This window comes from Oncorhynchus nerka, linkage group LG9a (assembly GCF_034236695.1).
Source record: "Oncorhynchus nerka isolate Pitt River linkage group LG9a, Oner_Uvic_2.0, whole genome shotgun sequence".
Classification (NCBI taxonomy): Eukaryota; Metazoa; Chordata; class Actinopteri; order Salmoniformes; family Salmonidae; genus Oncorhynchus; species Oncorhynchus nerka.
In genome coordinates this window covers 27,733,984-27,757,123 of record NC_088404.1, presented here as the reverse complement: position 1 = coordinate 27,757,123, position 23,140 = coordinate 27,733,984, and the positions used below count along the sequence as shown (strand labels likewise).

Genomic DNA, 23,140 nt, shown 5'->3' with positions numbered 1-23,140 from the left:
AACCGGCCAGGCAGAGACAGCAAGGGCGGTTCGTTGCTCCAGAGCCTTTCCGTTCACCTTCCCACTCCTGGGCCAGACTACACTCAATCATATGACCCACTGAAGAGATGAGTCTTCAGTAAAGACTTAAAGGTTGAGACCGAGTTTGCGTCTCTTACATGGGTAGGCAGACCATTCCATAAAATGGAGCTCTATAGGAGAAAGCCCTGCCTCCAGCTGTTTGCTTAGAAATTCTAGGGACAATTAGGAGGCCTGCGTCTTGTGACCGTAGCGTACGTGTAGGTATGTATGGCAGGACTAAATCAGAGAGATAGGTAGGAGCAAGCCCATGTAATGCTTTGTAGGTTAGCAGTAAAACCTTGAAATCAGCCCTTGCTTTGACAGGAAGCCAGTGTAGAGAGGCTAGCACTGGAGTAATATGATCAAATTTTTGGTTCTAGTCAGGATTCTAGCAGCCGTATTTAGCACTAACTGAAGTTTATTTAGTGCTTTATCCGGGTAGCCGGAAAGTAGAGCATTGCAGTAGTCTAACCTAGAAGTGACAAAAGCATGGATTAATAGTGAGGACAAGTATCCTTCACTGGCTGGGTCTCTCGGTCCACTTCGCAGGTGTGAGATAGATGTATGAGTGTGTCTCTGTCTGCAGGTACCACAATGGATATGTGTGTGTCGCACGGCACAGGCGTTGTTTAAGCAATAAGGCATGAGAACCCAGGGATTATCACTTAATGTTTCAGCATGATAATTCACGGCCCCATGTTGCAAGGATTTGTACACAATTCCTGGAATCTGAAAATGTCCCAGATCTTCCATGGCCTCCATACTCACCAGACATGTCACCCATTGAGCATGTTTGGGTTGTTCTGTCTCGACAGCATGTTCCAGTTTCTGCTAATATCCAGTAACTTCGCACAACCATTGAAGAGGGGTGGAACAACATTCCACAGGCCACAATCAACAGCCTGATCAACTCTATGCAAAGGAGATGTGTCACACTGCATGAGACAAATGGTGGTCACACCAGATACTGACTGGTTTTCTGATCCACGCCCCTACCTTTGTTAAGGTATCTGTGACCAACAGATGCATATCTGTATTCCCAGTCATGTGAAATCCATAGATTAGGGTGTGAAGTGAGGGCCAGCAGCATACCACCCTGCATACCACTGCTGGCTTGCTTCTGAAACTAAGCAGGGTTGGTCCTGCTGCTGGAAGTGGTGTTGCAGGGCCAGTAGGAGGCCCTCTTTCCTCTGGTCTAAAACATATCCCAATTCCCCAGGGCAGTGATTGGGGACACTGCCCTGTGTAGGGTGCCGTCTTTCAGATGGGACATTAAACGTGTGTCCTGACTCTCTGAGCTCATTAAAGATCCCATGGCACTTATCGTAAGAGTAGGGTTGTTAACCCTGGTGTCCTGGCTAAATTACCAATCTGGACCTCAAACCATCACAGTCACCTAATAATCCCCAGTTTACAGTTGGCTCATTCATCCCCCTTCTCTCCCCTGAAACTATTCCCCAGGTCGTTGCTGTAAATGAGAATGTGTTCTCAGTCAATTTACCTGGTAAAATAATGAATAAATATAAAAGGGTATGATACATTTATTTCAATTGACTGATTTCCATATATGAACTGTAATTCAGTAAAATCTTTGAAATTGTTGCGTTTATATTTTTGTTCAGTGAAAGTTTTATTTCATCCTTCCACCAGACGATATAGTATGGGCTAAAGCCTGTTGTTAGTTCTGAGTAAGGGTGTGCCGAGTGGTCGGAGAAAACGAGTATCGTAACGAATATGATACATTTTCTGAGTACGATTATGATCAAAATATTTTCGGGTGCCAGCAAGCATCTTTTCTAAACCATACTGTCTTGTCTTTGAGTCAGTCATGTGTGTGGTCTAAATAACTCGACTGACTAGTTTGCCTGTCTGTAAAGAGAAGGGCTGGCAGTATGTTGATCCTGCCTCTCTGATTGGATGGAGTGAAGCTGTATTTCACCTGGTTGCCCATAATTTTACCCGATCACTTTTCCTCACGTTTTCAGTCTGATCATTTAGATTGCTGCTACCTGCTACTATGATAAATCACATGGTCGAGTACGTTTTCTCCCAAACTATCAATGTGCATAATATCTAACAAGTGGGGCAAGGGTAGAGAGAAAAATGAACCCTAATGCACTTTCTGACTGATCTGCCCAATGCAAGTTGAGGGCACACAGACACAAACACACCCACCCGTCCGCACGCAGCTCCTAATCTGCAGCTTTTTTTGCAGTGAGAACGTGCAGGGAGGTATTTTGCCAACATCTATTTAGGCATATTAAAACACTTAAGTTTTTTCCGATCACAAGTATCATCCGATCCAACTATCAACTCTCAATTTACTGATACAATTATGAATACCTGTTTGGCCATGTCGGCACACCCCTAGTTCTGAGGTTCTGAAATTGCTGACCAAACAGGCTGGTGGTTATTTTATATTATCATGTTATGACCCAGCCGTTCATTATATTCATTCCAAGTTGCTATGCTGAACAAATCATTGGCATGAAGCTAGCTAGAGGTGCAATGATGACGAGAGACAATAACTTCAATAAATAATGATTTGATAAATAGGCAACAAAAACTTTAGCGAATAATGATTTAATAAATAATGTCTAAATAGGCGACAATCCCCTTTAGATTGCCTCAAATTGTATTGTGTTACAAAGTGGGATTAAAATTGATTTTTGTCATTTTCTGTCTATGATCTACACAAAATACTCTAATGTATGTATTCACCCCCCTGAGTCAATACATCTTAGAAACACATTTGGCAGCAATTACAGTTGTGAGTCTTCTTGAGTAAATCTCATAACTGCTTTACACACCTGTATTGTGCAATATTTGCCTGTTATTCTTTTCAAAATTCTTTAAACTCTGTCAAGGTGTTCGGGATCACGGATAGACAGCAATTTTCAACTCTTGTCACAGATAAGTTTGTCACTGTAAGGGTTTTCTTCTGGTGAAAGAGAGGCGGACCAAAATGCAGCGTGGTGGTTATTCATGTTTTTAATAAAGACGACTATACATGAACAGACTATACAAAACAAGAAAAGTGAAAACCTAAACAGTCCTATCTGGTGCAACCACAGAGACAGGAACAATCACCCACAAAACCCAACACAAAACAGGCTACCTAAATATGGTTCCCAATCAGAGACAATGACTAACACCTGCCTCTGATTGAGAACCATATCAGGCCAAACATAGAAATAGACAAACCAGACACACAACATAGAATGCCCACCCAGCTCACGTCCTGACCAACACTAAAACAAGGAAAACACATACGAACGATGGACAGAACGTGACAGAACCCCCCCCCCCCCAAGGTGGGGACTCCGAACGCACAACCTAAACCTATAGGGGAGGGTCTGGGTGGGCATCTGTCCGCGGTGGCGGCTCTGGCGCTGGACGTGGACCCCACTCCATAATTGTCTTAGTCCACCTCCTTAGTGTCCCTTGAGTGGCGACCCTCACCGCTAACCTTGGCCTAGGAAACCTAACAACGGGCCCCACTGGACTGAGGTAGCTCAGGACCGAGGGGTAGCTCGGGACGGAAGCTCGGGACCGAGGGGAAGCTCGGGACCGAGGGGAAGCTCGGGACCGAGGGGAAGCTCGGGACCGAGGGGAAGCTCGGGACCGAGGGGAAGCTCAGGAGTGAGAGGAAGCTCAGGAGTGAGAGGAAGCTCAGGCAGGTTGATGGATCTACCAGATCCTGGTTGGCTGGTGGTTCCGGCAGATCCTGGCTGACTGGCAGATCCTGGCTGACTGGCGGATCCTGGCTGACTAGCGGATCTGGCAGATCCTGGCTGACTGGCACTTCTGGCGGATCCTGGCTGACTGGCGGATCCTGGCTGAATGGTGGATCTAACTGATCCTGGCTGACTGGCAGATCCTGGCCGACTGGCAGATCCTGGCCGACTGGCAGATCCTGGCCGACTGGCAGATCTGGCGGATCCTGGCTGACTGGCAGATCCTGGCGGATCCTGGCTGACTGGCGGATCTGGCTGACCCTGGCTGACTGGCAGTTCTGGCGGATCCTGGCTGACTGGTAGTTCTGGCAGATCCTGGCTGACTGGTAGTTCTGGCAGATCCTGGCTGACTGGCGGATCCTGGCAGACTGGTGGATCCTGGCAGACTGGTGGATCCTGGCAGACTGGCGGATCCTGGCTGAATGGCGGATCTAACTGATCCTGGCAGACTGGCAGATCCTGGCCGACTGGCAGATCTGGCAGATCCTGGCTGACTGGCACTTCTGGCGGATCCTGGCTGACTGGTGAATCCTGGCAGACTGGCGGATCCTGGCTGAATGGCGGATCTAACTGATCCTGGCTGACTGGCAGATCCTGGCCCACTGGCGGATCCTGGCTGACTGGCGGCACTGGCGGCGCTGGGCAGACTGGCGGCGGCTAAGCAGACTGGTAGCTGGCGGCGCAGGGCAGACGGGCGGCGCAGGGCAGACGGGCGGCGCTGGGCAGACTGGCGGCGCTGGGCAGACTGGCGGCGCTGGGCAGACGGGTAGCTCAGACGGCGCAGGGCAGGCAGGTAGCTCAGACGGCGCTGGGCAGACTGGCGGCACTGGCGGCGCTGGGCAGACTGGCGGCACTGGCGGCGCTGGGCAGACTGGCGGCACTGGTGGCGCTGGGCAGACTGGCGGCGCTGGGCAGACTGGTAGCTCAGACGGCGCTGGGCAGACAGGTAGCTCAGACGGCGCTGGGCAGACTGGAGAAAAAGGCTCTGGCAGCGCTGGACTGAGGAGCACTGGTGCCTCTGGAATGAGGGGCTCTGGCGCCTCTGGCATGAGGGGCGGTAGCTCTGACAGCGCCGGACAGGCGGGAGACTCTGGCTGCGCTGGAGAGGAGGAAGGCTCCGGCAGCGCTGGACAGGCGGGATGCACTGTAGGCCTGATGCGTGGTGCTGGCACTGGTATGCCGTGCATACTATGCCAAACCAACAGCTTTCTTTCTACTCTGTCCAATACATCCTCCACACTCTCAGACTCAGCACTCTGCTTCGCCGACAGCTCCAATTCCATCCATGGCTCCTTACGGTAAAGAGGGGGAGTTGGCTCAGGTCTGACTCCTGACTGCCACACTCTCCCTGTGCCACCCCCCAATACATTTTTGGGGGTGCCTCTCGGGCTTCCAGCCGCTCTGCCGTGCTAGCTCCTTATAATGCCGCCTCTCTGCTTTCGCTGCCTCCAGCTCGGCTTTGGGGCGGCAATATTCCCCTGGCTCTGCCCAGGGTCCTTTTCCGTCAAGGATCTCCTCCCAAGTCCATTTATCCAAATAGTGCAGCCTCTCCCACTGCTGCTGCTGCCTCTGTTGCTTCTCCTGCTGCTGCCTTTGCTGCTGCTGCTGTTGCTCCTGCTGCACCTGTCGCTTCTCCTGCTGCTGCTGTTGCTGCTGCCTCTGTATACCACGCCGCTTGGTCCTTGGTTGGTGGGTGATTCTGTAAGGGTTTTCTTCTGGTGAAAGAGAGGCGGACCAAAATGCAGCGTGGTGGTTATTCATGTTTTTAATAAAGACGACTATACATGAACAGACTAAACAAAACAAGAAAAGTGAAAACCTAAACAGTCCTATCTGGTGCAAACACAGAGACAGGAACAATCACCCACAAAACCCAACACAAAACAGGCTACCTAAATATGGTTCCCAATCAGAGACAATGACTAACACCTGCCTCTGATTGAGAACCATATCAGGCCAAACATAGAAATAGACAAACCAGACACACAACATAGAATGCCCACCCAGCTCACGTCCTGACCAACACTAAAACAAGGAAAACACATACGAACGATGGACAGAACGTGACAGTCACTCAGAAACATCCACTATCTTCTTGGTAAGCATGTTGTTTTTGTCCTGCTGAAAGGTGAATTCCTCTCCCAGTGTCTGGTGTAAAGCAGACTGAAGCAGGTTTTCCTCTAGGATTTTGGCTGTGCTGAGCTCCACCCCTTTTCTTTTCATCCAGAAAAATTGCCCAGTCTTTGCCAATGTCAAATATACCCATACCATGATGCAGCCACCACCATGCTTGAAAAAAGGAGGCAGTTACTCAGTGATGGATCCCTCCGGATATACTGTCCACGTCCATCCAGCAGGGTTCTCCATACATCGCACGGACAGAAAGAAAGGAAGAAAAATAAAGGTGAAATGTATGTTTCATGATAAACTACTCATGGTGTGATCTGGAATATCTCACCATCAAATGTCAATTCTCTCAGGAGGTAATGAGGTTATCTTCGGTCATCGTCCTGGCCGTGTATATTCCCCCTCAAGCCAACACCGTAACGGCTCAAGGAACTACATTGGACTTTGTGCAAACTGAAAAACACATGTTCTGAGGTAGCATTTACTGTAGCTTGGGAATTAATAAAGCGAATCTGAGGAAAACACTACCAAAGATTTATCAACTCGCTCATCGAAAACTCTTGATCATTGCTACTCCCCCTTCCCGGGATGGCTACAAGGCCTTCCCCCGCCCTCTCTTTGGCAAATCAGATCATGCCTCTATTCTGCTACTCCCCTCCTATAGGCAGAAATCTAAACAGGAAGTACCAATCGGAATTGTTTTGATCAAGCGGACTGGGATATGTTCCGGGTTGCCTCTGAGAATAGCATTGCCGTATACACTGACTCAGTGACTGAGTTCATCAGGAAGTGCATAGAGGATATTGTTCCCACTTGGCCAAATAGAACTTATCCGAACCAAACACTGTGCATAGAAGGCAATATTTACACAAAACTGAAAGCGCAAACCACCGCATTTAACCATGGAAAGGTAACTGGAAACATTGAGCATTCCAGCTATGCCCTCCGTATAGCAATTAAACAGCCAAAAGATCAGTACAGGGACAAAGTGGAGTTGCAATTCAACAGCGCAGACACGAAATTCTAGACTATCGCGGATTGTAAAGTCGTAGACAACGACATTTCACTCCCGGACAAACCTAAAACTTTCTTTGCCCGCTTCAATAAAAACACAGTGCCGCCGATGCGTGCCGCTGCCACCCACTAGGACTGTGAGCTCTCGTTCTCTGTGGCCGACCTGTGTAAGACATTTAAGCATGTTAATCCTCACAAGGCTGCCGGCCCAGATGGCATCCCAAGCCCCGTCTTCAGAGCATGGGCAGACCAGCTGGCTGGAATATTTACGGACATATTCAATCTCTCCCTATCCCAGTCTGTTGTCCCCACTTGCTTCAAGTTGTCCACTATTGTTCCTGAACCCAAGAAAGCAAAGGTAACTGAACTAAATAACTATCGCCTGGTAGCACTCACTTCTGTCATCATGGGCTTTGAGAGGCTTGTTAAGTAACATATCACTTCCACCTTAACCAACACCCTAAACCCACTACAATTTGCATACCGCCCCAACAGATCCACAGATGACGCAATCGCCATCGCACTGCACTGCCCTATCCCATCCGGACAAGAGGAATACCTGTGTAAGAATGGTGTTCATCGACTACAGCTCAGCCTTCAACACCATAGTACCTTCCAAGCACATCACTAAGCTCAGGGCTCTGGGCCTGAACCCCGCCCTGTGCAACTGGGTCCTGGACTTCCTGACAGGCCAACACCAGGTGGTGAAGGTAGGCAACAACACCTCTGCTATGCTGATCCTCAACACCCCACAAGGTTGCATGCTCAGCCCCATCCTGTACTCTTTGTGTGGCTACGCACGTCTCGAACTCAATCTTTAAGTTTGCAGACGACAACCATGGTAGGCCTGATTACCAACAACGACAAGACTAAAGGGAGGAGGTGAGGGCCCTGGCGAAGCGGTGCCAGAAAAATAACCTCTCCCTCAATGTCAACAAAACAAAAGAACTGATCATGGAGAGAGCACGCTCCTCAAATTAACGGGGCCGCAGTGGAGAGGTTGAGCTTCAAGTTTCTCGGCATGCACATCACTGACAACCTGAAGTGGCCCATTCACGCAGGCAGTGTAACTCAACAAAATGTGAAAACGTTCGAGGGGGTGTAGACTTTTTATAAGCACTGTTATGGAGGATAACTAGGCTAACGTCACTTTTCCTTTTCTAGCTAGCTACCTAGCCAACTAAAGCTAACACACAATCACATCAAGCAGCTGAAATGACAGCAAACAATGTGCATTTTCGTTTGTTTTACCTTTGTTTCTATTTGCTATTCTTTGGCTATATCCATTATAGTGATCCTGATAAATGAATTCGCCTGGATCACAGAAGCTGTCAGTCTCATGACGTTCATATGCATGGCACGGCGGAGATTTTAAAAAACTGTGGCTTTCTGTACAGGTCGGATAAGCACGCAGCGAGGCTTATATTAACCCCCGCTGTACCAAACCAAATACTAGGCAGGGAGCATGGGGAAATAATGTCTAGACCCTTTTTTCCAGGGGAGATTAAGTTTATGTGTGCCTGGCTGGGCTGTGGGACAGTGGATGCACATTGATACATGTAATGGAACTGGTAACAGGCACTCCCTGCTATCAACCATCAGCATCCAGGATCCAAATGTTATAAAATTGATTTGTCTGTCTCTAGCGATCTGAGAATGTAATGTGTGTTTGCATGCGCGTGTGTATACGTGTGTACAAGGGTGCGCTAGTGCTATCGATATGTATCTTTGGTTTTCATTGGGACTGCATATCAGTGTCTCAATGTTATTTTTCTGTGTCTGCAGGTGTTTGGGGGTTATTATCACTTCCGGCATCACACCGTGGTGAAGAGATCCCTATCAGGCCACAGGGGAACACACGTACGACTACAGAAGGAACCACAGGTAGGTTACTGTACACAGCCAATGCACTATATAGCAAGGTTTGCCAAATCTTCACTACTCAAGTGCATGCCATGTTGCCAACATATTTTCCAAAACAATTACGCCTACAAGTAAAAATGCAAAGAAGATTGTTTATATCATGAAACGTTTGGTGCCATCATGGAGGACAGTTTGTCAAACTCTCTACATACTGTTCCCTATATCAACAGCTTTGCACACTTCCATCCATATGCTTCTGTTCTGACCTCCCCCAGGTGTGTGGAGTCATAAATATGCAAATCTTCCTCCAAACAACACAACAACAGCTGGTCTGTGTGTTTGCGTTCTCATTTTGCGGCAAGTCTTGTAAAAGCATTGTTTTTATCCAAATGTTAATGAGAAGAGGAATCCAGACATTGGCCCATCTGTTACACAAAGACGTTCACACCTCGAGGAGTAAGCTTCATTTAGGCAGCTGGCTGTAAATGAGCTCTCAGCTCTCGCAGCCCAAGAGAACTAGTCTTTTTTACCTCAAAGTCAGCTTGTTCAATTCAAATCCTCCAGCATAATTCTGCATCAAAACTCTACTTGTCAAGTTCAGTTCCTCTAGCATGCGCTCATTCTGCATTCTGCAGTATAGTTACAGGCAGAACTGTGTTGTTTGGATGAGGAGATGGAAGTAGGGGACCTTGTCTGCAGGGTAGCTAAACACTGGGGTCATAGTTATAAAGTGTATAAAAAAAGTATGCAAGCATTTCGCTACACTCGCAATAACATCTTCTAACCATGTGTATGTGACCAATCAAATTTGAATTGAAGTGAAAACAGGTGTGCCGTGAACGACCTGCAGCTAGCTGTCCCTCCTAGCCAGGGTCAAGTTCTTGAAAGGTAGTGTATGTACATCCAGCAGTTTTCCTGATGCGGAGCCCAAAAAGCAGAAGAAGAAAAACTGATGTAGACGCCTGTTGCAATTAGAAACAGTATACAGGAGCTGTCAACAGTGCAGGTATATATTCCTTTCTTCAGGCTTTTCTGCCCTTTTGCAGAAAGAGAAAGGAGCTTTCACCCAGGCTTAGCTATGTCAACCTAAGTGGACAGTGAGCCACTAGGCTATGATAAGCTATAGAAAGCTGTGGGTGTCAGTCTAGCTGGAAGCTTAGTGAAGATTACATTCAAAAAGCAATAAGATACAGTAGGCGTAAAAGATAACTGGAGAAATAAGATCTGTGAGAAAGTAATAAGATGGGGAGATCAGATGAGATAGGAAGGAAGGAGATGGAGGCAGGAATCTAACAATATATCTACAGTGCATTCGGCAAAAGTATTCAGACTGTCACGCCCTGACCTTAGTATTCTTGGTTTTCTTTATTATTTTGGTTAGGTCAGGGTGTGACATGGGTGATATGTGTGTTTTTGTCTTATCTAGGGTGTTTGTACTGTCTAGGGGTTTTGTAGATTTATGAGGTTGTTTACATCCTAGGTGGTTATGTAGGTCTTTGGTTGCCTAGATTGGTTCTCATTTAGAGGCAGGTGTTTATCGTTGTCTCTGATTGGGAACCATATTTAGGCAGCCATCTTCTTTGGGTATTTTGTGGGTTATTGTCTATGTTATACGTTAGCACATTGTTTATATAGCGGTCACGTTCGTCTTATTCGTTTTTTGTTGTTTTGTTTAAGTGTTCTTCATTCAATAAAGAAGAATGTATTCACACCACGCTGCGCTTTGGTCCACTCCATACGACGATCGTGACAGAATAACCCACCAACCAAGGACCAAGCGGCGTGGTAACGGGCAGCAGCAGCGAACACAAGACTCCTGGACTTGGGAGGAGATATTAGACGGCAAGGGACCATGGAAACAGCCGGGTGAATATCGCTGTGCCAAGGCAGAGCTGGAGGCAGCGAAGCGCAGGTATGAGGAGGCAGCACGGCACCGTGGCTGGAAGCCCGAGAGGCAGCCCCACAAAAATGTCTTGGGGGAGGCACACAGGGAGTGTGGCGAAGCCAGGTAGAAGACCTGCGCCAACTTCCTGTGCTTACCGGAGAGAGAGAGGGACCGGGCAGGCACCATGTTATGAGGTGGAGTGCACAGTTTCCCCAGTGCGTGTGTATGCATCGAGCCAGGTGCCATGAAGCCGACTTTACACATCTGGTCTCCAGTGCATCTCCTCGGGCCAGCGTACATGGCACCAGCCTTACGGTTCGCCAGCACAGCCCAGTGTAGCCTATTCCACCTCGCCACACTGGTCGGGCTACTGGAGCGCCTGCACGGTCCGGTCTATCCAGTGCTACCTCCACGCACCAGCCCTCCGGTGGCAGCCCCCCCGCACCAGGCTGTCTCTCCGTCTTTTGCCTACAGGTGCTCCCGCCTGTCCAGCGCTGCTAGAGCCTTCCTCCTCTCCAGCGCTGCCAGAGTCTCCCGTCTGTCCTGAGCTGCCGGAGTCTCCCGTCTGTCCTGAGCTGCCGGAGTCTCCCGTCTGTCCTGAGCTGCCGGAGTCTCCCGTCTGTCCTGAGCTGCCGGAGTCTCCCGTCTGTCCTGAGCTGCCGGCGTCTCCCGTCTGTCCTGAGCTGCCGGCGTCTCCCGTCTGTCCTGAGCTGCCGGCGTCTCCCGCCTGTCCTGAGCTGCCGGCGTCTCCCGCCTGTCCTGAGCTGCCGGCGTCTCCCGCCTGTCCTGAGCTGCCGGCGTCTCCCGCCTGTCCTGAGCTGCCGGCGTCTCCCGCCTGTCCTGAGCTGCCGGCGTCTCCCGCCTGTCCTGAGCTGCCGGCGTCTCCCGCCTGTCCTGAGCTGCCGGCGTCTCCCGCCTGTCCTGAGCTGCCGGCGTCTCCCGCCTGCCCTGAGCTGCCGGCGTCTCCCGCCTGCCCTGAGCTGCCGGCGTCTCCCGCCTGCCCTGAGCTGCCGGCGTCTCCCGCCTGCCCTGAGCTGCCGGCGTCTCCCGCCTGCCCTGAGCTGCCGGCGTCTCCCGCCTGCCCTGAGCTGCCGGCGTCTCCCGCCTGCCCTGAGCTGCCGGCGTGTCCCGCCTGTCCTGAGCTGCCGGAGTGTCCCGCCTGTCCTGAGCCGTCAGTCACCCAGGAGCTGCCAGAGCCGTCAGCCAGCCAGGAGCTGCCAGAGCCGTCAGCCAGCCAGGAGCTGCCAGAGCCGTCAGCCAGCCAGGAACTGCCAGAGCCGTCAGCCAGCCAGGAACTGCCAGAGCCGTCAGCCAGCCAGGACCTGCCAGAGCCGTCAGCCAGCCAGGAACTGCCAGAGCCTGAGCTGCCCCTCAGTCCGGAGCTGCCCTTCAGTCCGGAGCTGCCCCTCAGTCCAGTGGGGCCCTTTAGTAGGGTTGCCAGTCCTAGGTTGGCGGCGAGTGTCGCCGTTCCTAGGAGGCCACAAAAGCGGACTATGGTGGGGTCCACGTCCAGCACCCGAGCCGCCTGCCGTGAAAGAGGCCCACCCGGACCCTCCCCTTTAGATTAGGTTTTTGCGGCCGGAGTCCGCACCTTTGTGGGGGGGTACTGTCACGCCCTGACCTTAGTATTCTTTGTTTCTTTATTATTTTGGTTAGGTCAGGGTGTGACATGAGTGATATGTGTGTTTTCGTCTCATCTAGGGTGTTTGTACTGTCTAGGGGTTTTGTAGATTTATGGGGTTGTTTCCATCTAGGTTTTTATGTAGATCTTTGGTTGCCTAGATTGGTTCTCAATTAGAGGCAGGTGTTTATCGTTGTCTCTGATTGGGAACCATATTTAGGCAGCCATCCTCTTTGGGTATTTCGTGGGTTATTGTCTTTGTTATGTTGCACGTTAGCACATTGTTTATATAGCGGTCACGGTCGTCTTATTTGTTTTTTGTTGTTTTGTTTGTGTTCTTCATGTTCTTCATTCAATGAAGAAGAATGTATTCACACCGCTGCGCTTTGGTTCACTCCATACGACGATCGTGACACAGACTCCTTCACTTTTTTCACATTTTGTTATGTTACTTATTCTAAACTAATGACAAAGCAAAAACAGGTTTTTAGAAATGTTTACAAATGTATTAAAAATAAAATAACGGAATTATCACATTTACATAAGTATTCAGACCCTTTACGAAATACTTTGTTGAAGCGGCTTTGGCAGGGATTACAGCCTCGAGTCTTCTTGGGTATGAAGCTACAAGCTTGGCACACCTTTATTTGGGGGATTGGTCCCATTCTTCTCTGCAGATCCTCTCAAGCTCTGTCAGGTTGGATGGGGAGTGTCGCTGCACAGCTATTTTCAGGTCTCTCCAGAGATGTTGGATCGGGTTCATGTCCGGGCTCTGGCTGGGCCACTCAAGGACATTCAGAGACTTGTCCCGAAGCCACTACTGCGTTGTCTTGGCTGTGTGCTTATGGACGTTGTCCTGTTGGAAGGTGAACCTTAGCCCCAATCTGAGTTCCTGAATGCTCTGGAGCAGGTTTTCATCAAGGATCTCTCTGTACTTTGCTCCGTTCATCTTTCCCTCGATCCTGACTAGTCTCCCAGTCCCTGCTGCTGAAAAACACCCCCACAGCCTCACCGTAGGGAGGGTGCCAGGTTTCCTCCAGACGTGAAGCTTTTCATTCAGGCCAAAGAGTTCAATCTTGGTTTCATCAGACCAGAAAATCTTGTTTCTCATGGTCTGAGAGTTCTTAGGTGCCTTTTGGCAAACTATTTTACTGAGGAGTGGCTTTCCTTTGGCCACTCTACCATAAAGGCCTGATTGGTGAAGTGCTGTAGAGATGTTTGTTCTTCTAGAAGGTTCTCTGGAGCTCTGTCAGAGTGACCATCGGGTTCTTGGTCAACTCCCTGACCAAGGCCCTTCTCCCCGATTGCTCAGTTTGGCCGGGCGGCCAGCTCTAGGAAGAGTCTTAGTGGTTTCAAACTTCTTCCATTTAAGAGTGATGGAGGCGACTGTGTTCTTGGGGACCTTCAATCCTGCAGACATTTTTTGGTACCCTTCCCCAGATCTGTGCCTTGACACAATCCTCTCTCGGAGCTATACGGATAAATCCTACGACCTCGTGACTTGGTTTTTGCTCTGACATGCACTGTCAACTGTGGGACCTTATATAGACAGTTGTGTGCCATTCCAAATCATGTCCCATCAATTGAATTTACCACTGGTGGACTCCAATCAAGTTGTAGAAACATCTCAAGGATGATCAATGAAAACCGGATGCACCTGAGCTCAATTTTGAGTCTCACAGCAAAGGGGTTGAATACTTGTGTAATAAGGTATTTCTGTTATTTGATTTTAATAAATTAGCTAAAAATTCCAAAACCTGTTTTCACTTTGTCTTTATAGGGTATTGTGTGTAGATTGAGAAAAATATATTTAATCCATTTTAGAATAAGGCTGTAACAACTAGAGGTCGACCGATTATGATTTTTGAACGCCGATACCGATTATTGGAGGACCCAAAAAAGCAAAGCAAATCAAATTTATTTATATAGCCCTTCGTACATCAGCTGATATCTCAAAGTGCTGTACAGAAACCCAGCCTAAAACCCCAAACAGCAAGCAATGCAGGTGTAGAAGCACGGTGGCTAGGAAATACTAAAGCAGATACCGATTAATCGGCCGTTTTAAAAATATATAAAAATGTGTTTAATAATGACAATTACAACAATACTGAATTAACACTTATTTTAACTTAATATAATACATCAATAAAATCAATTTAGCCTCAAGTAGATAATGAAATGTGTTCAATTTGGTTTAAATAATGCAAAAACAAAGTGTTGGAGAAGAACGTAAAAGTGCAATATTTGCCATGTAAGAAAGCTAACGTTTCAGTTCCTTGCTCAGAACATGAGAAATATGAAAGCTGGTGGTTCCTTTTAACATGAGTCTTCAATATTCCCAGGTAAGACGTTTTAGGTTGTAGTTATAATAGGACTATTTTCCTCTATACCATTTGTATTTCATTAACCTTTGACTATTGGATGTTCTTATAGACACTTTAGTATTGCCAGTGTAACAGTATAGCCTCCGTCCCTCTCCTCGCTCCTCCCTGGGCTCGAACCAGCAACACATCGACAACAGCCACCACATCGAAGCAGCGTTACCCATGCAGAGCAAGGGGAACAACCACTCCAAGGCTCAGAGCGAGTGAAGTTTGAAACGCTATTAGCGCCAGCTAACTAGCCAGCCATTTCACTTCAGTCACACCAGCCTCATCTCGGGAGTTGATAGGTTTGAAGTCATAATCAGAGCAATGCTTGACGCACAACGAAGAGCTGCTGGCAAAACGCAGGAAAGTGCTGTTTGAATCAATGTTTACGCGCCTGCTTCTGCCTACCACCGCTCAGTCAGATACTTAGATACTTGTATGCTTGTATGCTCAGTCAGATTATATGCAACACAGGACAAGCTAGATAATATCTAGTAATATCATTAACCATGTGTAGTTAACTAGTGATTATGATTGATTGTTTTTTATAAGATAGGTTTAATGCTAGCTTGCAACTTACCTTGGCTTACTGCATTTGTGTAACAGGCAGTCTCTTTGTGGAGTGCAACGAGAGAGAGGCAGGTCGTTATTGCGTTGGACTAGTATGGATTCCCCGAGCTGACAAGGTGAAAATCTGTCTTTCTGCCCCTGAACGAGGCAGTTAACCCACCGTTCCTAGGCCGTCATTGAAAATAAGAATGTGTTCTTAACTGACTTGCCTAGTTAAATAAAGATTAAATAAAGGTGTCAAAATTGTTATTGTTATGAAAACTTGAACTCGGTCCTAATTAATCGGCAATTCCGATTAATCGGTCGACCTCTAGTAACAACAAAATCTGTAAAAAGTCAAGGGGTCTGAATTCTTTCTGAATGCACTGTATATACTACTACTGTAATTTGAGGTAAAGAGTAGTTTCCTGTATATATCCTGTCATGGAAATTCAGTTCTGAGAGAGATTTGGTTACTTATTCAAACAATCATCTTTATTTAATATCGATTAATTATTGCAATAATGAGGCTGGTCGACCCCCCCCCACCCCACCCTTGAGTGTTGGACCGAGTAACCTAATCTTTACACAAATGCAGAGTCCTATATATAGCTGACACTAACAATGCTCAGTCATGGTTGGTTCAACCCCCCTCATGCAGATTGGGGCATCATAAACCACTATGGGTTCATCCTGTCATTATCTGCACGTGGGTTGTCTTAACCCCACACTGGCTTAGTTTCCCAGATAATTTTGAGACAATGAGGGATCGTCCTACACCTAAGCTATCTCTAAAACACATTCTTGTCTCTCTAATGCAGTCTTTAACCCGTTTGTCAGCTCAAGCCATCTCCAGTGACCAAACACCCAGATTAGCTGCAGGGAACTAGAGTGGAGACCATAAAAACAAAGACACTAGTAGGACAGAAATGTCTTACTATTAGTTAAATATCAATTGTTAACCATTAATATAAAATTAACCAGGTAAATATGCAATTTTTCTATCACAATCCCTATGCTCATTCAGGAGGACTCTTTAGACAGTTTCAAAGGGCAACTTCAACCTGGTCACACACACACATACTCTAGTTAACCCCAGGCTGCAGGTGAGCAGGGTTCAGGCTGGGGAACAGCTTGTCCAGGGCAACCTCACTCTAACAAATCCTGCCAAAAAGCATAGCCAGGCCATGGGCACTTTGGCAGACAGCGACCACAGCAATACACTTTAGACACTTTAGAAAGGGTCAAATGTGTGTGGGTGCGTGCACACCTGTTCTGAATAAAACATATTCAGTGTGTGTTGGATTTGTGTGTTTTCCCCAAGATGGATGTATTAAATATGGTTTCATCTAAATATTAGTGAACTACATGTTTTTGCTGAAAGTGGCGTAATACAGAGGAAGGATGACGGTCTATAGGTTGGTGACTATAATGTAAGGCTTAGGTAAATTAGTGCATGTAAAGCTTCCGCTAGATCCTCTCAGTGTAATCCTGGACCTGTCTCTTTCATTCCTCCCATTGTCCTGTGTCTTCAGCCCTGCCTGGCTGACTTAGCTCCATTCGCTTTGAATAATCACACACTGCAAAGATGACATTGGCAGAATCGCATAACCCCCACCATTAAACCAGAGACTTTTTGTCATCTCTTTTCTCCCTCTCTCTCCTCTCTATACTCACTCTCTCTCTCACCGTGAGGGATGGATGAAATCTATTTGTTTTCAGGGCAGCTTTTTTTATTCCATCTTAACAAACCTCACTGTTACTTATTTCATACTTAGGAGGGGATATTTTCAGGTCCACTCTCTCCAATCTCCTCTCTCCCTGTGGAGTTGTCAGTAGCTATTACACACACACACACACACAAACACAGTGCAGTGTGTCTGGAGGCTGTGGCAGCGGTATTGTGGTTTATGTATCTCCTAAGCCAGATACAGTATGAGGATCAGAGCGGAGACACAGCGTGTCTAGCAGCCCATCATTAGAAACCAGGCCTACCTGAGGATCTGTCTTTTTCAGCAATCTATTTCCTGTGTTTGAGGGGTGCAAAATCCACTTTTCACTTATTTATTGTTGGATTGATTGCTTTCACTTTACACCTGTGACTCTTTCATACTCTAGCTTTTGCCTGTGATTTTTTTCCCCGTTAGCGTTATGACCACAGAAATGTTTGTAATGAGCTGTCAAACACACTCTGGTAATGGCTGAATGGGATCCATTGTATTTCTGTTGAATCTATAAAGGCTTGTTCACATTGACAGTTACTCAAATCCTATTTATTTGCATATCTGATTTGAATCTGTTATTTTTCCTGCAGTCTGAACAGCCAAAAAACACATGGAATCAGATCAAGCCATGTTTCAAACCACCTTCATAGGAGGTTTGAAGTCAGATACAAATCTGATTCCTGGCCATGTGATTTGTGTCTGAACGGTCAAATCATGTTTATTTGCCCTCAAGTGGTTTTTAGACTGTTATTCTGCTTGTTGCTTGCTAACTACTCTGTTGACAGTTTAACAAGAACATGTGGTAGCTAATTGTTTACAAACAAATTAGTGAATGTGCCAGAAAGCTAAACAGGTACCGAGCTAGCTAGTTGACTGCGGTGGCTAGCCAAAAACAGCTACCTGGCTAGCCAAAAACAAGTTCTGGGACACTGTAATGTTTGTTCATTCCATGTGTAACTCTGTGTTGTTGGTTGTGTCGCACTGCTTTGCTTTATCTTGGCCAGGTCACAGTTGTAAATGTTATAAATGAGAACTTGTTCTCAACTAGACTCAACTAGCCTACCTGGTTAAATAAAGGTGATTTTTTTTGCTGACTAGGCTACGCTAGTCATAGTAATGACGGTGTGTGTGCAGTGGTGTAGGCTGATTGGTGGTGGTGCTTCCTGTCACTCAGAAGTTATGTAGCAAGCTAAGGTGACAATAATGTGCCTTTATCTGTATGCTAACATCGCGCAACAATGCCTAATTTATCATGACCATTACAAATAACAAGTTCTAATTGCTAAATTGCCCTATATACACTTCCAATCAAAGTTAGGGAGCACTTAGAAATGTCCTTGTTTTTTAAAGAAAAGCACATTTTTGTACATTAAAATAACATAAAATTGATCAGAGATACAGTGTAGACATTGTTAATGTTGTAAATGTCTATTGTAGCTGGAAACGGCAGATTTTTTTACGGAATATCTACATAGGCGTACAGAGGCCCATTATCAGCAACCATCACTCCTATGTTCCAATAGCACATTGTGTTAGCTAATGCAAGTTTATAATTTTAAAAGGCTAATTGATCAATTGAAAACCCTTTTGCAATTATGTTAGCACAGCTGAAAACTGTTGTGCTAATTAAAGAAGCAATAAAACTGTCCTTCTTTAGACTAGTTGAGTATCTGGAGAATCAGCATTTATGGGTTCGATTACAGGCTCAAATGGCCAAAAACAAAGACCTTTCTTCTAAAACTCGTCAGTCTATTCTTGTTCTGAGAAATGAAGGCTATTCTATGCGAGAAATTGCCAAGAAACTGACGCTGTGTACTACTTCCTTCGCAGAAGAGCGCAAACTGGCTCTAACCAGAATAGAAAGAGGAGTGGGAGGCCCCGGTGCACAACTGAACAAGAGGACATTAGAGTGTCTAGTTTGAGAAACAGATGTCTCACAAGTCCTCAACTGGCAGCTTCATTAAATAGTACCCGCAAAACACCAGTCTCAACGTCAACAGTGAAGAGGTGACTCTGTGATGCTGACCTTCTAGGTAGAGTTGCAAAGAAAAAGCCATATCTCAGACTGGCCAATAAAAATGAAAGATTAAGAGGGGCAAAAGAATGCAGACATTGGACAGAGGAACCATACCTAGAAGGCCAGCATCCCGGAGTCGCCTCTTCACTGTTGACATTGAGACTGGTGTTTTGCGGGTCAATTAGTTGCTGATAATGGGCCTCGGTACGCCTGTGTAGATATTCCATAACAAAATCAGCCATTTCCAGCTACAATTTACAACATGAACAATGTCTACAATTTCATGTTTTTTAATGGACAAAAAAAAATGCTTTTCTTTCAAAAACAAGAAAGTTTCTAAGTGACCCCAAATTTTTGACCGGTAGTTTATATTGTCAATAAAAAACAATTGCCATTTGAGAGTCATTCATTGTTACCATATTGATTTGTGTTACCTGCTCAGCTCTGGCAGTGTCACTAAGATGTGATGCGAGTTTTCTGCTCCTTCTTTCCCCCTGTTTTTCTCGCAAAAAAAATAGATAAAACGCATAAGAAATGTCTTGCTGCGTTTTGTAAACTCAGATCTGAAAATATTATTTTTGTAATTTCTGCTCGACATCAGACTAATTTTGTGTCAGTTGCGCTTCTCAACTGGGAAGAAACTTCATGAACTGGGATTCTATCAGCAGACAGCGTTTATAGCTGTCTGCTGGTGTGTAGCTACTTTTCTAGGTACTTTTCACGGTGTAGCCTCCAATTTTCTGGTAGAATGCAAGATTGACTTCAAGCAAAACATTAGATTAGTGACTGTAAATGACTAACCAAAAATTATTATTTTTTTTATTTTTTTAATTTTATTTAGCTAGGCAAGTCAGTTAAGAAAAATTCTTAAACATGACTGTAACCAAACATTCTAGATTAATGAGGAAATGGCAGTGATTAACAGTAGCCTACATTTACTACTGGTTATACTTTTGATATATATAGCAGGGAGCACAAATTGGCGGGAGACTGCACATGGAGAGAGAAGTGCCTAGCGTTTTGTCGCCACACAGTATTTGAAAAAAAAGTGATCTCTGGTTAAAGATTAATATTTAATATCAGTTCAAGTACTTGATTACTCATGCCCATCCCTATTTCGGGGTAACAATTAAGTACCTTACTATAATAGTTGTCCATTCAAATAGCAAAAAAAAGATAGAATTTTGCTAGGACTGTCTGGGAGTGGTCTGAGTGGGAAGGGGGAAACTGAAAACTAGCTGTTATTGGCAGAGAGGTTTGGAACTCTCTTTGTTATTAGTCTATTAACCAATTTACCAGCTTGTGATCACACCAGGCAAGCCGAAACTCCTACCCATGCAAACCTGCTGATTAGAAAGTCCTGTGCAGATTGTATTTTCAACCAGCAACTATCAGGATATAATAGTGATTACATTTTAGTTTTTTTACTTCAGCTGTTGTACAGTATGATGCAAAACACAAAACACAGGAAAAATAATAATTTGGACTTCACTGGCCCTTTAATACAGTTTAAATGTTTTCAAATGAGATGCGCTGTAATGAAAGCCACTCCCGAAAATGAACACTCGGAATAGTGGTATTATGTCTGATCTCACAAACAATGTAAAGTATGTATAGATAGGTGTAATCTAGAGGTAAGCGTATTGATTTTTAATCCGGGGGTATCCTGCTATTGACATACTTATTGAATTATGCAGGAGAACATGACAACAACAGTAATTAGTGAGGCAATCTAGACAGCACAGGTGAGTGCAGATAGGGTAGACAGAGGAAGTGTTTGATGGCTGTTATCCCCCCTTTGTGTTAATGTATTCATATATGCAAATATATGTTTTTAATGCAAATGAGGCACATATAATTTTCTTAGTTTTAACACAAAATATCAAAAATAAATACCTGATGCAATACATTTTTTAGATGCATTCTAAGAAAGAGAGACAGAGAGCAGAGAGATGAAACACACACACACACACGTCTGAGGATTCAGATGAATCAGATTGGTCTCCCTACTCTCCCTTTAGATGTTGCTGATGTAACCCAGCTGGGTGGTTTGTAAAAGTCTTACTGCAGCTGTAGGACCATCGGAGCGTTGGTGGCCACTTGAAAGCCACAGTAGGAGGCAGACTGTGAATAGTTGTTTCTCATGTCATGGTCATTTCATTCATTATCAGTGCTAATGTGTTTGTGTGTGTTCCTCTTTAGGTGAGGTGGGCGGAACAGCAGGTGTCTAGGCGGAGGAAAAAGAGGGATGTCTACACCGAACCATCCGACCCCAAATTCCCCCAGCAGTGGTACCTGGTGAGCAAGGTAGTTGTAACGCTGGTATAAATAATTTTGGAGACAGGCACAGGAATACACAATAGGGTTTTTTAATACACACAAAACAAACACGTATACAAAAACACTGGGCTGTACCCAAAAGAGCGAGGCTAAACCTCTTTGAACGCCACGGGACAATACCCGTAATACACAATATATATAGCACGCAGCATAAAAGCTGCACCAATTTATAGGTACTCACACCACCAACGGACATGGGAACAATAACCGACAAAGACAGAGGGAACAGAGGGCACATATATAACATACTAATCGGGGGAAATGGGAACCAGGTGTGTTTAATCAGACAAGACAGTCTGGGGTTGATGATAATGAATCCCTTTCAGTGAAGCCTAGAAAGCCGGTGATATAGACCTCCGGAACTGGTGGACAGAATGAGCATCAGTACCGTGACAGTAGTAGTCAGATCCCCCAGAACACTGTAGCCTCTACTTTACTAAAGCCAGGAGTTTTCCCTTATGCTGAACACATTGTACTATTTGAATCTTAACACCCCTTTGACATGCCAGTATTTAAAATGTTTAAGACCGCAACATAGATACCTGTTGATATAGGGATTCTGCCTTTAAAGTGCACTGCCACTTCACTGCTGTTTACCACATTCACATTCTGGACTAGTAACCGGAAGGTTGCAAGTTCAAACCCCAGAGCAGACAAGGTACAAATCTGTCGTTCGGCCCCTGAACAAGCAGTTTTTTTATTTTATTTTATTTTACCTTTATTTAACTAGGCAAGTCAGTTAAGAACAAATTCTTATTTTCAATGACGGCCTAGGAACAGTGGGTTAACTGCCTGTTCAGGGGCAGAACGACAGATTTGTACCTTGTCAGCTCGGGGGTTTGAACTTGCAACCTTCCGGTTACTAGTTAACCCACTGTTCCTAGGCCGTCATTGAAAATAAGAATTTGTCCTTAACTGACTTGCCTAGATAAATAAAGATAAAATAACAATTCATACCTTTAAAACATAGAGACCTGCTGCCACACAGAAAAGGCAGGATGTAGTAATCTGAGAATTTCAGTGAGGAGCAGGTTTTATTTCCCCCAGTCAGTAAGCCTCTTGTTGACATTTATCTGAAAGCTGGATGTGCTGCCTGCTGAGAAAACTCATCATCTGGGTATCTGTCATTTAACTAAATGTCGTCAAACTGTTCTAAAGCGCTCTTCACTTTGTTTACTTCAACTGTCAAGGCCCAAGTTCATTTCCCATGTGTAGTGAATACATGATGGCAACGAATACATGGAAATAATACATTGTCTGCATGTAGCGCTGGAAGGACAGTTTGCCGAAGTTGAGAGCTGATTAACAGGACTGAGACTGTTATTATAGAACGACATGGATTTTGTAGGGCCGATACCGATTTTTGGGGGTCAAGGAGGCCGTGATCACGGATTCTTATGAAACTAGTAATTGTAGTCATTTTCCGTGATCGGGAAAAAGTGTTTTTTTTTATAGCTGTCAGGGCGCATCTCTAAATAACTCAGCTGCCAAGAAGAAGATTCGAAACAACTCAATAGGCTTATTCAGCTATCTGTCAAGCAATGGGCGTATGTAACTACTTCTACTCTGCTCCCGTTCACATCTCCTCACGTCTCTCTCCATCACTCATATCACTTGGTGCTGTTTACTGCTAATTTGAGAATTAGCTCAATGGCAATGAAATGTTCTACCGATCCTAAATGTGCAACAACTGTAGAAAAAAATATGAAACAACGATGCACGTTCTGTCTGAATGTTTCAAACCTGCCCATAGTTTGAGAAGTGAAAACGCACACGCTGATTTATACAGCTTTGTAGGTCCATAAACATGCAGGAAGATTCTTAGATAGCTAAA

General features: G+C 45.7%; 1 protein-coding gene across 2 annotated transcripts in view; it reads left to right on the top strand.

The window, feature by feature from the left end:
• The window catches only part of furinb (furin (paired basic amino acid cleaving enzyme) b), a 212,393-nt gene that overhangs the window by 117,663 nt on the left and 71,590 nt on the right, over positions 1 to 23,140 (top strand). The window contains exons 3-4 of one of the 2 annotated variants that reach the window (XM_029667831.1): positions 8,724 to 8,822; positions 21,169 to 21,264. In XM_029667831.1, the coding sequence (XP_029523691.1) occupies positions 8,724 to 8,822; positions 21,169 to 21,264 (195 nt within the window). Of the gene's footprint in view, positions 1 to 8,723; positions 8,823 to 21,168; positions 21,274 to 23,140 lie in introns of both variants that reach the window. The other variant, XM_029667830.1, reaches the window with a different exon arrangement.